The sequence below is a fragment of the Oncorhynchus nerka genome, linkage group LG12 (genome assembly GCF_034236695.1).
Source record: "Oncorhynchus nerka isolate Pitt River linkage group LG12, Oner_Uvic_2.0, whole genome shotgun sequence".
In the NCBI taxonomy this organism is placed as follows: Eukaryota; Metazoa; Chordata; class Actinopteri; order Salmoniformes; family Salmonidae; genus Oncorhynchus; species Oncorhynchus nerka.
The window spans coordinates 20,524,676-20,541,910 of NC_088407.1; the positions used below are offsets into that span (position 1 = coordinate 20,524,676).

Genomic DNA, 17,235 nt, shown 5'->3' on the forward strand with positions numbered 1-17,235 from the left:
AGGATAGAGTAGAAAGAGAGATGGGATTAAAGAGGAGGATAGAGTAGAAAGAGAGATGGGATAAAAGAGGAGGATAGAGTAGAAAGAGAGATGGGAAAAAGAGGAGGATAGAGTAGAACGAGAGATGGGGATAAAAGAGGTGGATAGAGTAGAAAGAGAGATGGGGAAAAAGAGGAGGGTAGAGTAGAAAGAGAGATGGGATAAAAGAGGTGGATAGAGAGAAAGAGAGATGGGATAAAAGAGAGATAGAAAGGGATAAAAGAGGAGGATAGAGTAGAAAGAGAGATGGGATAAAAGAGGAGGATAGAGTAGAAAGAGAGATGGGATAAAAGAGGAGGATAGAGTAGAAAGAGAGATGGGGATAAAAGAGGTGGATAGAGTAGAAAGAGAGATGGGATAAAAGAGGAGGATAGAGTAGAAAGAGAGATGGGGTAGAAAAAGAGGAGGATAGAGTAGAAAGAGAGATGGGATAAAAGAGGAGGATAGAGTAGAAAGAGAGATGGGAAAAAGAGGAGGATAGAGTAGAAAGAGAGATGGGATAAAAGAGGAGGATAGAGTAGAAAGAGAGATGGGATAAAAGAGGAGGATAGAGTAGAAAGAGAGATGGGATAAAAGAGGAGGATAGAGTAGAAAGAGAGATGGGATAAAAGAGGAGGATAGAGTAGAAAGAGAGATGGGATAAAAGAGGAGGATAGAGTAGAAAGAGAGATGGGATTAAAGAGGAGGATAGAGTAGAAAGAGAGATGGGATTAAAGAGGAGGATAGAGTAGAAAGAGAGATGGGATAAAAAGAGGATAGAGGAAATAGAGATGGGGTTAAAAGAGAGATGAAAGGAGAAAAGAGGAGGATAGAGTAGAAAGAGAGATGGGAAAAAGAGGAGGATAGAGTAGAAAGAGAGATGGGATAAAAGAGGAGGATAGAGTAGAAAGAGAGATGGGATAAAAGAGGAGGATAGAGTAGAAAGAGAGATGGGAAAAAGAGGAGGATAGAGTAGAAAGAGAGATGGGATTAAAGAGGAGGACAGAGTAGAAAGAGAGATGGGATAAAAGAGGAGGATAGAGTAGAAAGAGAGATGGGAAAAAGAGGAGGATAGAGTAGAAAGAGATGGGATAAAAGAGGAGGATAGAGTAGAAAGAGAGATGGGATAAAAGAGGAGGATAGAGTAGAAAGAGAGATGGGAAAAAGAGGAGGATAGAGTAGAAAAAGAGAGATGGGATTAAAGAGGAGGACAGAGTAGAAAGAGAGATGGGAAAAAGAGGAGGTTAGAGTAGAAAGAGAGATGGGATAAAAGAGGAGGATAGAGTAGAAAGAGAGATGGGGTTAAAGAGGAGGATAGAGTAGAAAGAGAGATGGGATAAAAGAGGTGGATAGAGTAGAAAGAGAGATGGGATAAAAGAGGAGGACAGAGTAGAAAGAGAGATGGGATAAAAGAGGAGGATAGAGTAGAAAGAGAGATGGGATAAAAGAGGAGGATAGAGTAGAAAGAGAGATGGGATAAAAGAGGAGGATAGAGTAGAAAGAGAGATGGGGATAAAAGAGGTGGATAGAGTAGAAAGAGAGATGGGATAAAAGAGGAGGATAGAGTAGAAAGAGAGATGGGGGTTAAAGAGGAGGATAGAGTAGAAAGAGAGATGGGATAAAAGAGGTGGATAGAGTAGAAAGAGAGATGGGAAAAAGAGGAGGATAGAGTAGAAAGAGAGATGGGATAAAAGAGGAGGATAGAGTAGAAAGAGAGATGGGATAAAAGAGGAGGATAGAGTAGAAAGAGAGATGGGATAAAAGAGGAGGATAGAGTAGAAAGAGAGATGGGATAAAAGAGGAGGATAGAGTAGAAAGAGAGATGGGATAAAAGAGGAGGATAGAGTAGAAAGAGAGATGGGGTTAAAGAGGAGGATAGAGTAGAAAGAGAGATGGGATTAAAGAGGAGGATAGAGTAGAAAGAGAGATGGGATAAAAGAGGAGGATAGAGTAGAAAGAGAGATGGGGATAAAAGAGGTGGATAGAGTAGAAAGAGAGATGGGAAAAAGAGGAGGATAGAGTAGAAAGAGAGATGGGAAAAAGAGGAGGATAGAGTAGAAAGAGAGATGGGATAAAAGAGGAGGATAGAGTAGAAAGAGAGATGGGATAAAAGAGGAGGATAGAGTAGAAAGAGAGATGGGAAAAAGAGGAGGATAGAGTAGAAAGAGAGATGGGATTAAAGAGGAGGACAGAGTAGAAAGAGAGATGGGATAAAAGAGGAGGATAGAGTAGAAAGAGAGATGGGAAAAAGAGGAGGATAGAGTAGAAAGAGAGATGGGATAAAAGAGGAGGATAGAGTAGAAAGAGAGATGGGATAAAAGAGGAGGATAGAGTAGAAAGAGAGATGGGAAAAAGAGGAGGATAGAGTAGAAAGAGAGATGGGATTAAAGAGGAGGACAGAGTAGAAAGAGAGATGGGAAAAAGAGGAGGTTAGAGTAGAAAGAGAGATGGGATAAAAGAGGAGGATAGAGTAGAAAGAGAGATGGGGTTAAAGAGGAGGATAGAGTAGAAAGAGAGATGGGATAAAAGAGGAGGATAGAGTAGAAAGAGAGATGGGATAAAAGAGGAGGATAGAGTAGAAAGAGAGATGGGGTTAAAGAGGAGGATAGAGTAGAAAGAGAGATGGGATTAAAGAGGAGGATAGAGTAGAAAGAGAGATGGGGTTAAAGAGGAGGATAGAGTAGAAAGAGAGATGGGGTTAAAGAGGAGGATAGAGTAGAAAGAGAGATGGGATAAAAGAGGAGGATAGAGTAGAAAGAGAGATGGGATAAAAGAGGAGGATAGAGTAGAAAGAGAGATGGGATAAAAGAGGAGGATAGAGTAGAAAGAGAGATGGGGTTAAAGAGGAGGATAGAGTAGAAAGAGAGATGGGATTAAAGAGGAGGATAGAGTAGAAAGAGAGATGGGGTTAAAGAGGAGGATAGAGTAGAAAGAGAGATGGGATAAAAGAGGAGGATAGAGTAGAAAGAGAGATGGGATAAAAGAGGAGGATAGAGTAGAAAGAGAGATGGGAAAAAGAGGAGGATAGAGTAGAAGAGAGATGGGATAAAAGAGGAGGATAGAGTAGAAAGAGAGATAAAGAGGGGATTAAAGAGGAGGATAGAGTAGAAAGAGAGATGGGATAAAAGAGGAGGATAGAGTAGAAAGAGAGATGGGATAAAAGAGGAGGATAGAGTAGAAAGGGAGATGGGATAAAAGAGGAGGATAGAGTAGAAAGAGAGATGGGAAAAAGAGGAGGATAGAGTAGAAAGAGAGATGGGATAAAAGAGGAGGATAGAGTAGAAAGAGAGATGGGATTAAAGAGGAGGATAGAGTAGAACGAGAGATGGGGTTAAAGAGGAGGATAGAGTAGAAAGAGAGATGGGATAAAAGAGGAGGATAGAGTAGAAAGAGAGATGGGATAAAAGAGGAGGATAGAGTAGAAAGAGAGATGGGATTAAAGAGGAGGATAGAGTAGAAAGAGAGATGGGGTTAAAGAGGAGGATAGAGTAGAAAGAGAGATGGGATAAAAGAGGAGGATAGAGTAGAAAGAGAGATGGGATAAAAGAGGAGGATAGAGTAGAAAGGGAGATGGGATAAAAGAGGAGGATAGAGTAGAAAGAGAGATGGGAAAAAGAGGAGGATAGAGTAGAAAGAGAGATGGGATAAAAGAGGAGGATAGAGTAGAAAGGGAGATGGGATAAAAGAGGAGGATAGAGTAGAAAGAGAGATGGGGAAAAAGAGGAGGATAGAGTAAAGAGAGATGGGATAAAAGAGGAGGATAGAGTAGAAAGAGAGATGGGATTAAAGAGGAGGATAGAGTAGAAAGAGAGATGGGGATAAAGAGGAGGATAGAGTAGAAAGAGAGATGGGAAAAAGAGGAGGATAGAGTAGAAAGAGAGATGGGATAAAAGAGGAGGATAGAGTAGAAAGGAGATGGGATAAAGAGGAGGATAGAGTAGAAAGAGAGATGGGAAAAAGAGGAGGATAGAGTAGAAAGAGAGATGGGATAAAAGAGGAGGATAGAGTAGAAAGAGAGATGGGATTAAAGAGGAGGATAGAGTAGAACGAGAGATGGGGTTAAAGAGGAGGATAGAGTAGAAAGAGAGATGGGGATAAAAGAGGAGGATAGAGTAGAAAGAGAGATGGGATTAAAGAGGAGGATAGAGTAGAAAGAGAGATGGGATTAAAGAGGAGGGTAGAGTAGAAAGAGAGATGTTGAAAGAGGCGATAAAAACAGATGAAAACATATCAGAAGGCTGTTTCACTGGACTGATTCTCAGAGCATCTGTCTAGTCAGCATCCTCTGTTTGATGGTCTCTCTCTCTGCAGTATGGTCCCAAATTGGCTGTGTTAAGTCTACACACACAGCCAGGAGACACACAACATGCAGCTGTTTGTCAACATTCAAACACACTGAAACAGTGTTGTAGTTACAGGGAGGCGACAAGGTGACAGTGTTGTAGTTACAGGGAGGTGACAGTGTTGTAGTTACAGGGAGGCGACAGTGTTGTAGTTACAGGGAGGCGACAGTGTTGTAGTTACAGGGAGGTGACAAGGTGACAGTGTTGTAGTTACAGGGAGGTGACAGTGTTGTAGTTACAGGTAGGTGACAGTGTTGTAGTTACAGGGAGGTGAAAGTGTTGTAGTTACAGGTAGGTGACAGTGTTGTAGTTACAGGTAGGTGACAGTGTTGTAGTTACAGGGAGGTGACAGTGTTGTAGTTACAGGGAGGTGACAGTGTTGTAGTTACAGGGAGGCGACAGTGTTGTAGTTACAGGGAGGCGACAGTGTTGTAGTTACAGGGAGGTGACAAGGTGACAGTGTTGTAGTTACAGGGAGGTGACAGTGTTGTAGTTACAGGTAGGTGACAGTGTTGTAGTTACAGGGAGGTGAAAGTGTTGTAGTTACAGGTAGGTGACAGTGTTGTAGTTACAGGTAGGTGACAGTGTTGTAGTTACAGGGAGGTGACAGTGTTGTAGTTACAGGGAGGTGACAAGGTGACAGTGTTGTAGTTACAGGGAGGTGACAGTGTTGTAGTTACAGGTAGGTGACAGTGTTGTAGTTACAGGTAGGTGACAGTGTTGTAGTTACAGGTAGGTGACAGTGTTGTAGTTACAGGGAGGTGACAAGGTGACAGTGTTGTAGTTACAGGTAGGTGACAGTGTTGTAGTTACAGGTAGGTGACAGTGTTGTAGTTACAGGGAGGTGACAAGGTGACAGTGTTGTAGTTACAGGGAGGTGACAGTGTTGTGGTTACAGGGAGGTGACAAGGTGACAGTGTTGTAGTTACAGGGAGGTGACAGTGTTGTAGTTACAGGTAGGTGACAGTGTTGTAGTTACAGGTAGGTGACAGTGTTGTAGTTACAGGTAGGTGACAGTGTTGTAGTTACAGGGAGGTGACAGTGTTGTAGTTACAGGGAGGTGACAGTGTTGTAGTTACAGGGAGGTGACAGTGTTGTAGTTACAGGGAGGTGACAGTGTTGTAGTTACAGGGAGGTGACAGTGTTGTGGTTACAGGGAGGTGACATTGTTGTAGTTACAGGGAGGTGACAGTGTTGCAGTTACAAGGAGGTGACAGTGTTGTAGTTACAGGGAGGTGACAGTGTTGTAGTTACAGGGAGGAGACATTGTTGTAGTTACATGGAGGTGACAAGGTGACAGTGTTGTAGTTACAAGGAGTTGACAGTGTTGTAGTTACAGGGAGGTGACAGTGTTGTAGTTACAGGGAGGTGACAGTGTTGTAGTTACAGGGAGGTGACAGTGTTGTAGTTACAGGGAGGTGACAGTGTTGTAGTTACAGGGAGGTGACAGTGTTGTAGTTACAGGGAGGTGACAGTGTTGTAGTTACAGGGAGGTGACATTGTTGTAGTTACAGGGAGGTGACAAGGTGACAGTGTTGTGGTTACAGGGAGGTGACAGTGTTGTAGTTACAGGGAGGTGACAAGGTGACAGTGTTGTAGTTACAGGGAGGTGACAGTGTTGTAGTTACAGGGAGGTGACAGTGTTGTAGTTACAGGGAGGTGACAGTGTTGTAGTTACAGGGAGGTGACAAGGTGACAGTGTTGTAGTTACAGGGAGGTGACAAGGTGACAGTGTTGTAGTTACAGGGAGGTGACAGTGTTGTAGTTACAGGGAGGTGACAGTGTTGTAGTTACAGGGAGGTGACAGTGTAGTAGTTACAAGGAGTTGACAGTGTTGTAGTTACAGGGAGGTGACAGTGTTGTAGTTACAGGGAGGTGACAGTGTTGTAGTTACAGGGAGGTGACAGTGTTGTAGTTACAGGGAGGTGACAGTGTTGTAGTTACAGGGAGGTGACAGTGTTGTAGTTACAGGGAGGTGACAAGGATACAGTGTTGTAGTTACAGGGAGGTGACAGTGTTTAGTTACATGGAGGTGACAAGGATACAGTGTTGTAGTTACAGGGAGGTGACAGTGTTGTAGTTACAGGGAGGTGACAGTGTTGTAGTTACAGGGAGGTGACAAGGTGACAGTGTTGTAGTTACAGGGAGGTGACAGTGTTGTAGTTACAGGGAGGTGACAGTGTTGTAGTTACAGGGAGGTGACAGTGTTGTAGTTACAAGGAGGTGACATTGTTGTAGTTACAGGGAGGTGACAGTGTTGTAGTTACAGGGAGGTGACAAGGTGACAGTGTTGTAGTTACAGGGAGGTGACAGTGTTGTAGTTACAGGTAGGTGACAGTGTTGTAGTTACAGGGAGGTGACAGTGTTGTAGTTACATGGAGGTGACAGTGTTGTAGTTACATGGAGGTGACAAGGATACAGTGTTGTAGTTACAGGGAGGTGACAGTGTTGTAGTTACAAGGAGGTGACAGTGTTGTAGTTACAAGGAGGTGACATTGTTGTAGTTACAGGGAGGTGACAAGGTGACAGTGTTGTAGTTACAGGGAGGTGACAGTGTTGTAGTTACAGGGAGGTGACAGTGTTGCAGTTACAAGGAGGTGACATTGTTGTAGTTACAGGGAGGTGACAGTGTTGTAGTTACAGGGAGGTGACAGTGTTGCAGTTACAAGGAGGTGACATTGTTGTAGTTACAGGGAGGTGACAGTGTTGTAGTTACAGGGAGGTGACAGTGTTGTAGTTACAGGGAGGAGACATTGTTGTAGTTACATGGAGGTGACAAGGTGACAGTGTTGTAGTTACAGGGAGGTGACACTGTTGTAGTTACAGGGAGGTGACAGTGTTGTAGTTACAGGGAGGTGACAGTGTTGTAGTTACAGGGAGGTGACAGTGTTGTAGTTACAGGGAGGTGACAGTGTTGTAGTTACAGGGAGGTGACAAGGATACAGTGTTGTAGTTACAGGGAGGTGACAGTGTTTAGTTACATGGAGGTGACAAGGATACAGTGTTGTAGTTACAGGGAGGTGACAGTGTTGTAGTTACAGGGAGGTGACAGTGTTGTAGTTACAGGGAGGTGACAAGGTGACAGTGTTGTAGTTACAGGGAGGTGACAGTGTTGTAGTTACAGGGAGGTGACAGTGTTGTAGTTACAGGGAGGTGACAGTGTTGTAGTTACAGGGAGGTGACAGTGTTGTAGTTACAGGGAGGTGACAGTGTTGTAGTTACAAGGAGGTGACATTGTTGTAGTTACAGGGAGGTGACAGTGTTGTAGTTACAGGTAGGTGACAGTGTTGTAGTTACAGGGAGGTGACAGTGTTGTAGTTACATGGAGGTGACAGTGTTGTAGTTACATGGAGGTGACAAGGATACAGTGTTGTAGTTACAGGGAGGTGACAGTGTTGTAGTTACAAGGAGGTGACAGTGTTGTAGTTACAAGGAGGTGACATTGTTGTAGTTACAGGGAGGTGACAGTGTTGTAGTTACAGGGAGGTGACAGTGTTGCAGTTACAAGGAGGTGACATTGTTGTAGTTACAGGGAGGTGACAGTGTTGTAGTTACAGGGAGGTGACAGTGTTGCAGTTACAAGGAGGTGACATTGTTGTAGTTACAGGGAGGTGACAGTATTGTAGTTACAGGGAGGTGACAGTGTTGTAGTTACAGGGAGGTGACAGTGTTGTAGTTACAGGGAGGAGACATTGTTGTAGTTACAGGGAGGAGACATTGTTGTAGTTACATGGAGATGACAAGGTGACAGTGTTGTAGTTACAGGGAGGTGACAGTGTTGTAGTTACAGGGAGGTGACAGTGTTGTAGTTACAGGGAGGTGACAGTGTTGTAGTTACAGGGAGGTGACAGTGTTGTAGTTACAGGGAGGTGACAGTGTTGTAGTTACAGGGAGGTGACAGTGTTGTAGTTACAGGGAGGTGACAGTGTTGTAGTTACAGGGAGGTGACAAGGTGACAGTGTTGTAGTTACAGGGAGGTGACAGTGTTGTAGTTACAGGGAGGTGACAGTGTTGTAGTTACAGGGAGGTGACAGTGTTGTAGTTACAGGGAGGTGACAGTGTTGTAGTTACAAGGAGGTGACATTGTTGTAGTTACAGGGAGGTGACAGTGTTGTAGTTACAGGGAGGTGACAAGGTGACAGTGTTGTAGTTACAGGGAGGTGACAGTGTTGTAGTTACAGGTAGGTGACAGTGTTGTAGTTACAGGGAGGTGACAGTGTTGTAGTTACATGGAGGTGACAAGGATACAGTGTTGTAGTTACAGGGAGGTGAGTGTTGTAGTTACAAGGAGGTGACAGTGTTGTAGTTACAAGGAGGTGACATTGTTGTAGTTACAGGGAGGTGACAGTGTTGTAGTTACAGGGAGGTGACAGTGTTGTAGTTACAGGGAGGTGACAAGGTGACAGTGTTGTAGTTACAGGGAGGTGACAGTGTTGTAGTTACAGGGAGGTGACAGTGTTGTAGTTACAAGGAGGTGACAGTGTTGTAGTTACAGGGAGGTGACAGTGTTGTAGTTACAGGGAGGAGACATTGTTGCAGTTACAGGGAGGTGACAGTGTTGTAGTTACAGGGAGGTGACAGTGTTGTAGTTACAGGGAGGTGACAGTGTTGTAGTTACAGGGAGGTGACAGTGTTGTAGTTACAGGGAGGAGACATTGTTGTAGTTACAGGGAGGAGACATTGTTGTAGTTACATGGAGGTGACAAGGTGACAGTGTTGTAGTTACAGGGAGGTGACAGTGTTGTAGTTACAGGGAGGTGACAGTGTTGTAGTTACAGGGAGGTGACAGTGTTGTAGTTACAGGGAGGTGACAGTGTTGTAGTTACAGGGAGGTGACAGTGTTGTAGTTACAGGGAGGTGACAGTGTTGTAGTTACAGGGAGGTGACAAGGTGACAGTGTTGTAGTTACAGGTAGGTGACAGTGTTGTAGTTACAGGGAGGTGACAGTGTTGTAGTTACAGGGAGGTGACAAGGTGACAGTGTTGTAGTTACAGGGAGGCGACAGTGTTGTAGTTACAGGGAGGCGACAGTGTTGTAGTTACAGGGAGGAGACATTGTTGTAGTTACAGGGAGGCGACAGTGTTGTAGTTACAGGGAGGAGACATTGTTGTAGTTACAGGGAGGCGACAGTGTTGTAGTTACAGGGAGGTGACAGTGTTGTAGTTACAGGGAGGTGACAGTGTTGTAGTTACAGGGAGGTGACAGTGTTGTAGTTACAGGGACAGTGTTGTAGTTACAGGGAGGTGACAGTGTTGTAGAGGTGACAGTGTTGTAGTTACAGGGAGGTGACAGTGTTGTAGGTGACAGGGAGGTGACAGGGAGGTGACAGTGTTGTAGTTACAGGTAGGTGACATTGTTGTAGTTTCAGGGAGGTGACAGTGACAGTGTTGTAGTTACAGGGAGGTGACAGTGTTGTAGTTACAGGGAGGTGACAGTGTTGTAGTTACAGGGAGGTGACAGTGTTGTAGTTACAGGGAGGTGACAGTGTTGTAGTTACAGGGAGGTGACAAGGTGACAGTGTTGTAGTTACAGGGAGGTGACAGTGTTGTAGTTACAGGGAGGTGACAGTGTAGTAGTTACAATGAGTTGACAGTGTTGTAGTTACAGGGAGTTGACAGTGTTGTAGTTACAGGGAGGTGACAGTGTTGTAGTTACAGGGAGGTGACAGTGTTGTAGTTACAGGGAGGTGACAGTGTTGTAGTTACAGGGAGGTGACAGTGTTGTAGTTACAGGGAGGTGACAGTGTTGTAGTTACAGGGAGGTGACAGTGTTGTAGTTACAGGGAGGTGACAGTGTTGTAGTTACAGGGAGCTGACAAGGTGACAGTGTTGTAGTTACAGGGAGGTGACAAGGCGTTAAGTGAAGGTTGAATAGAGATTAAGTGAAGATTGAATAGAGGTTGAATAGAGATTAAGTGAAGGTTGAATAGAGATTAAGTGAAGGTTGAATAGAGGTTGAATAGAGATTAAGTGAAGGTTGAATAGAGATTAAGTGAAGGTTGAATAGAGGTTGAATAGAGATTAAGTGAAGGTTGAATAGAGGTTATGTAAGGGTTCCTACCTCAGCCATGTTGATGAGTCCCAGAGCCAGGGTCTTGTAGCCCAGGATGGTTCGGTTCTTATAACGTTTACGTCGCTGGAGCATGATCTGGAGCTGGTTGGCATCTCTCTTCAGGAAGTGGGGGTACTGTGGGGGAACACACACACACACACACACAGGTCAGGATTGAAGAATGAGTGAAATGCAGAGCGAGTCATGACCTTCCTCTTCTCATGGTCAGCCTGCATAATTAGGATGGGAGGGAGGGATTATTGGAGTGCGGCGTAACATTCCTGTTCTCTGACTCCAGGATATGACGGATCAGGGTCACATAACCTCTTTCTAAACCTACATTCATGGAGCTCTGCGTGCCAACTTCCAATGGGAGGACCCCAGTTCCACCTACTATACTAACCCCAATGCCCATGTAGTTACAAATGACTTGGCCATTTGACCCGATCAGGAAACAAAAACCCTGGGTTGAAAAACGTAGTTATGAATCGACTCCATTCCTCTCAGCCGTTTCTAACCAACCAGCTGTAGTATAAATCAAATCAAATTTTATTTGTCACATACACATGGTTAGCAGATGTTAATGCGAGTGTAGCGAAATGCTTGTGCTTCTAGTTCCGACAATGCAGTAATAACCAACAAGTAATCTAACTAACAATTCCAAAACTACTGTCTTATACACAGTGTAAGTGGATAAAGAATATGTACATAAGATATATGAATGAGTGATGGTACAGAGCGGCATAGGCAAGATACAGTAGATGGTATTGAGTGCAGTATATACATATGAGATGAGTATGTAAACAAAGTGGCATAGTTAAAGTGGCTGGTGATACATGTATTACATAAGGATGCAGTAGATGATATAGAGTACAGTATATACGTATACATATGAGATGAATAATGTAGGGTATGTAACATTATATTAGGTAGCATTGTTTAAAGTGGCTAGTGATATATTTTACATCATTTCCCATCAATTCCCATTCCCAGTGGCTGGAGTTGAGTCAGTGTCAGTGTGTTGGCAGCAGCCACTCAATGTTAGTGGTGGCTGTTTATACCTACCTGTAGAGAGAAGGTGAGCTGAAGATCTGTCTCAGTCAGCCCCGCGGAAGACAACAATATCTCATTGGACCTCAGGATCCTCTTAGAACCCTGGGAAAGAGAAGGAGGCAAGGAGGAAGGAGAGAAGAGGGGGGGGGGGAGACCAGAAGAGAGATAGAAGAGAGAAGGAGGAAGGAAGGAAGGAGAGAAGAGGGGAGGGGGGACCGGAAGAGTGATAGAAGAGAGAGGGAGGAAGGAAGGAGAGAAGAGGGGGGGATGAAGACCGGAAGAGAGATAGAAAAGAGAGGGAGGAAGGAAGGAGAGATCTGGTTGAGGATAATCATTGACGTACCACAGATAACTCTAAACAATCAGCCTTCATCGACCCCATACAGAGGGAAGAGGGATGGAGGGATGGAAATGGTGAAACAGAGAGGGAGAAAAGAAGGGAGCAGTGAGAATGAGAAGAGAACAAGAGAGTAGTGACAGAGAGGAGGAATTGAGAGATGCTGGGCATTGAATAGACAGAAGAGGAGAAGAGGTAGGGAGAGAAACAGAGAGAGAAGAGAAAGAGAGAGAGGGAAAAGACAGAGAGAGAGAGAGAGAGAGAGAGAGAGAGAGAGAAAGAGAGGTCTGAGCAGTACTTGTAGTTTGACAGCGATGACCACGGAGGTGAGGTCTTTATCAAGCTCCTTCAACATGATCAGCTTCTTCAGCGTCAGGTTGAACAGCCTGGAGAAGACAGGAGGGAAACACTAAGAAACATGTACAGACAACATTCTAGGAACGTTAGATTAACCACAAACAATATGGTACCGAACACGTCTACACATTCTAGGTTATTCCATGGTACAGAACACACTGTCACTGACAGAAAACCCCATCACATCACGTCAGATGTACCATTATGGTATAGAACACACTGTCACTGACAGAAAACCCCATCACATCACGTCAGATGTACCATTATGGTATAGAACACACTGTCACTGACAGAAAACCCCATTACATCACGTCAGATGTACCATTATGGTATAGAACACACTGTCACTGACAGAAAACCCCCATCACATCACGTCAGATGTAACATTATGGTATAGAACACACTGTCACTGACTACTCCATTTTTACAGAGAAGGAAGGGACCTTTCATTAGCTTTTACAATTGCTATTAAAGACACAGCTGAACAAAAACCCAGAAAGGTAAGTCAACACCTCAAAGACACGCACTGCAGCTGATCAGGATGCTTCCAGAAACCCGCCAAACAAACCCGTCACAACGACAGCATGTCTGACAATACCGGCCTTATTGTTTCCAAAATATTACAGGAAAGACTGTAAATGGAGGCTAGACCTCACCCACTACCCCTCAGCCCTCCCTATTCACACTCAGTCCTCACCCTTCCCACTCACACTGAGTCCTCACCCTCACCCTCCCTACTCACACTCAGTCCTCACCCTTCCCACTCACACTGTCCTCACCCTCACCCTCCCTACTCACACTCAGTCCTCACCCTCCCCACTCACCCTCCCCGCTCACCCTCAGCCCTCCCTACTCACACTGAGTCCTCACCCTTCCCACTCACACTGAGTCCTCACCCTCCCCACTCACACTCAGTCCTCACCCTCCCCACTCACACTGAGTCCTCACCCTCCCCACTCACACTCAGTCCACCCTATTCACCCTCCCCACTCACCCTCATCCCTCCCTACTCACACTCAGTCCTCACCCTCCCCACTCACCCTCATCCCTCCCTACTCACACTCCCCACACACCCTTAGCCCCCTCCCCTCCCATCTTACCTCAGCCCCCTCCCCTCACCTAGCTGCTCCCCCACCCCTCCTCCTCCCAACAACAGAACAGTCCAACCAGAAGGTCAGTGTGTTGAATTATTTACCTCTGGGGCCTCAGAGGCATAACGTAAACCAAACATTTGCCAGGACAGAGAGATGGAAAGAGAGAGGACAGACAGACAAACTAGACAGGCAGACAGGCAGACAAACTAGACAGAAACAGGCAGACAGACTAGACAGAGACAGGCAGACAGACAGAAAGAGACAGAGACAGGCAAACAGACAGAAAGAGACAGGCAGACAGACAGAGACAGGCAAACAGACAGAAAGAGACAGACAGAGACAGGCAGACAGACAGAAAGAGACAGACAGAGACAGGCAAACAGACAGACAGAGACAGGCAAACAGACAGAAAGAGACAGACAGAGACAGGCAAACAGACAGAAAGAGACAGACAGAGACAGGCAAACAGACAGAAAGAGACAGGCAGACAGACAGAGACAGGCAAACAGACAGAAAGAGACAGACAGAGACAGGCAGAAAGAGACAGACAGAGACAAAAACAGACAGAGACAGGCAGATAGACAGAGACAGGCAGACAGACAGAGACAGGCAAACAGACAGAAAGAGACAGACAGAGACAGGCAAACAGACAGAAAGAGACAGACAGAGGCAGACAGACAAGAGACCGGCAAACAGACAGAAAGAGACAGACAGAGGCAGACAGACAAGAGACCGGCAAACAGACAGAAAGAGACAGACAGAGACAGAGGCAGACATATAGAGACAGGCAGACAGTCAGAAAGAGACTGACAAGAGACAAAAACAGACAGAGACAGGCAGACAGACATCAGGGATAATGTGGCCTGGACACAGCAGGGTAATGATTGTCCAAAGAACCAGTTAGTGGAGCCATACCCCAACCCTCTAGTCACTTTGTGTAGGTTTGAAAGGGTCAGTCAGATAAATATAAGCCAGCTATAATTAGGACTGGATAAGTACATGGTAATACGAGCTACAATCTGCCCTCTGATAGGTGGAAATGATCCCAACCATTCAGATCTAGTACAACTAGGGTGTAGAGGGTAGGGTGATGGGAGTAGGATGTATGGAGTAGAGGGTAGGGGATAGGGAGTAGGGGATAGGAGGTAAGGGGTAGGGAGTAGGGTGTAGGGGGAAGGGAGTAGGGGGTAGAGAGTAGACAGAGGATAGGGAATAGGGAGTAAGGGGAGGGTGTAGGGAGAAGGGGGTAGATAGAGGATTAGGGGATAGGGAGTAAAGGGTAGGGTGTAGGGAGAAGGGGGTAGATAGAGGATAGGGGACAGGGAGTAGGAAATAAGGGGTAGGGTGTAGGGACTAGAGGATAGGGAGTAGGGAATACGGAGAAGGGAGTAGGGGATAGGAAGCAGGGAGGAGGGGATAGGGAGTAGGGGATAGGAAGTAGGGGATGGGGGATATGAGGTGGGGAGTATGGATGGATTTGGGACTGGTCATAGAAACACGGGGTTGGGATTGAGGACCGTTAGAATACTGATATGGACAGGAAGTTGAGGACAGTTAGAATACTGATATGGACAGGAAGTTGAGGACAGTTAGAATACTGATATGGACAGGAAGTTGAGGACAGTTAGAATACTGATATGGACAGGAAGTTGAGGACAGTTAGAATACTAATATGGACAGGAAGTTGAGGTATGGTTCCAGAAGAAAGACATGCAGAACATTAAAACACCAGACTGTCTGAGGGTTGATGATCAGTGTGCTATTACATCATTCTATTGATTCATTTAACCTTTATTAAATAAATTGAGGATGAATCATGACAAGGTAGTTTATCAAGGACATCCTACTTACTTCCTGTTAATATTCATGATGAACTATGGCCAAACATTTATATATTCTATCTTTATTTAACTAGGCAAGTCAGTTAGGAACATATTCTTATTTTCAATGACGGTCTGCCTTGTTCAGGGGCAGAACGACAGATTGTCACCTTGTCAGCTTTGGGATTCGATCTAGCAACCTTTCGGTTTCTGGCCCAACGCTCTAACCACACGGAGTATCATCAAAAATGTCCATGAAATTACAAAGTGAGCATACTAAAAAACCTCCACCATGTCAATTTGAATTACAGACAGTCCACAGCCATGAGCCAAATTCATAATAAAGTCTCTAGTATGGAAGCCCATATTCACAGTCTCAGAGTAGGAGTGCTGATCTCGGATCAGGTCTCCCTCTGTCCATATAATAATACTAATTATGATTTAAAATGATAACTGATCCTAGATCGGCGGTCCTACTCTGAGACGCTTTGTGAATACAGGCCCTGTATGCCTAATCTTTACTACGACAGCTCTCTCCTGCTCTCTCCAAGCGTGAGACTGTCTGCCTCTCTCATCGACTGTCTGTCTGTATGAGGCTTCTACCTTAGAGACATCACTCTCTGATAGCATACCCCAACTATCAACTCTCTCTCTCCCCCTCTCTCTCTCTCTTTCCCTTCTCTCTCTCCCCCTCCCCCGCTCTCTTTCCCTTCTCTCTCTCTCACTCTCCTTCTCCCCCTCTCTTTCCCCTCTCTCTCTCTTTCTCTCCCCCTCTCCATCTCGCTCTTGCTCTCAATCTCTGGGTTCTCTCTCTCCATCTGCATCTCTCGCTCTTTCTCGCTCCCCTCCCTGTCTCCTGACACTAGGGTCAGACTGACTTGTAAAACACAAAGGATCCCTGTTCTCATAAATGTTACTCTCCGTGTGTGTGTGTGCATACATGCATGCGAGTGCCATGAGTTTTAGCCACCTGCCTGTTGAAATACTACAGAAAATACCCGTGTTTTATACAGCTAAATTAACACTAAATTCATTCTAAATGTACAGCTACATTAATGCTAAAATGAATCTAAATGTACATCTAAATAAATCTAATCTCTTCTCTCACTGATATGTATTCTAAAGTCTTAGGCATCTGTCTGCAACAACATAAATCCCCTATTTTGACGTATGAAGCACAGATCAATTTGAAATAGTGCCGGAGTGAAATGAGGCTTGTGAACAATACAAAGCCGTTAGATTAATTCTCCTTCACGGCTTTAGTAGAGAAAGGAATGAATATGGATGAAACTGTGAAATTACACACACGGCTATTAGAGGTTTAAATTCCTGATTGTGGCTTTCAGGGGCAAGTGCAATATGGTTCCCTTGGTAACAGAGACTAGCATGGAACATGACCTTGCTGTGTCATCTGTTTCATACAAGACACACACATACCTTCCCTCCTGTGCATGTTCTCAATCATTCTGCCTGACCTTCAGAAAGCCCCCCCCCCCCCCCCTCTCTTTGTCTGTCCTCCATATATAGGTAATATGGTACCGTTTGGAACACATCCGAACACCTATTGTCTTCAACAGTCAGGGGGAAAGACAAGCACACGGTTTAATTCTTACAGTCCGGGCTTCAAACCCACTAACCCTCCTTCAGACCTCTGACCCTGGCCGTGTGCTGGGGGATTGGTGTACCGTTGCCTGGTTCTTTCAGTGTGGAGTCCAAAAGGGGGTAGAGCCTACCGATAAGCCTCTTGGGGGATTTGAAAAAAGAAAATGGCACCATGTCAGGATTCAAGCTATCAGTCCCAGCCACCACCATCCTTTCACACACAAACTCTTCACAGAAAGACTTCTTCAAAGGGTGTGAGGTGACAGCCATGGAACGAGAGGAGGGAGGAGGAGGGTGGAGGAGGGTGGAGGAGGGAGGGTGGAGGAGGGAGGAGGAGGAGGAGGAGGGTGGAGGAGGGAAGAGGGTGGAGGAGGGTGGAGGAGGGAGGGTGGAGGAGGGAGGAGGAGGACAGTAAACGACATGAAATATGGCCCAGGTTCTGAGCCATTTTGAAGGGAAACTGACAACAATTTTAAAATAGAACTGTTAAAGTCTAACGACTGCATGTATCAAGGGAAAACCACTGTGGAGATGAAGATGTCTGCTGTTGTTGTTGTTGT

The 17,235-nt window shown here is 45.2% G+C and overlaps 1 protein-coding gene across 1 annotated transcript in view; it reads right to left on the minus strand.

The window, feature by feature from the left end:
• The window catches only part of LOC115137933 (phosphofurin acidic cluster sorting protein 1-like), a 101,474-nt gene that overhangs the window by 25,395 nt on the left and 58,844 nt on the right, over positions 1-17,235 (minus strand). The window contains exons 2-4 of the mRNA XM_065025360.1: positions 12,101-12,188; positions 11,478-11,567; positions 10,422-10,547 (exon numbers count right to left, since the gene is read on the minus strand). Coding sequence (XP_064881432.1) covers positions 10,422-10,547; positions 11,478-11,567; positions 12,101-12,188 — 304 coding nt within the window. The remainder of the gene's footprint in view (positions 1-10,421; positions 10,548-11,477; positions 11,568-12,100; positions 12,189-17,235) is intronic.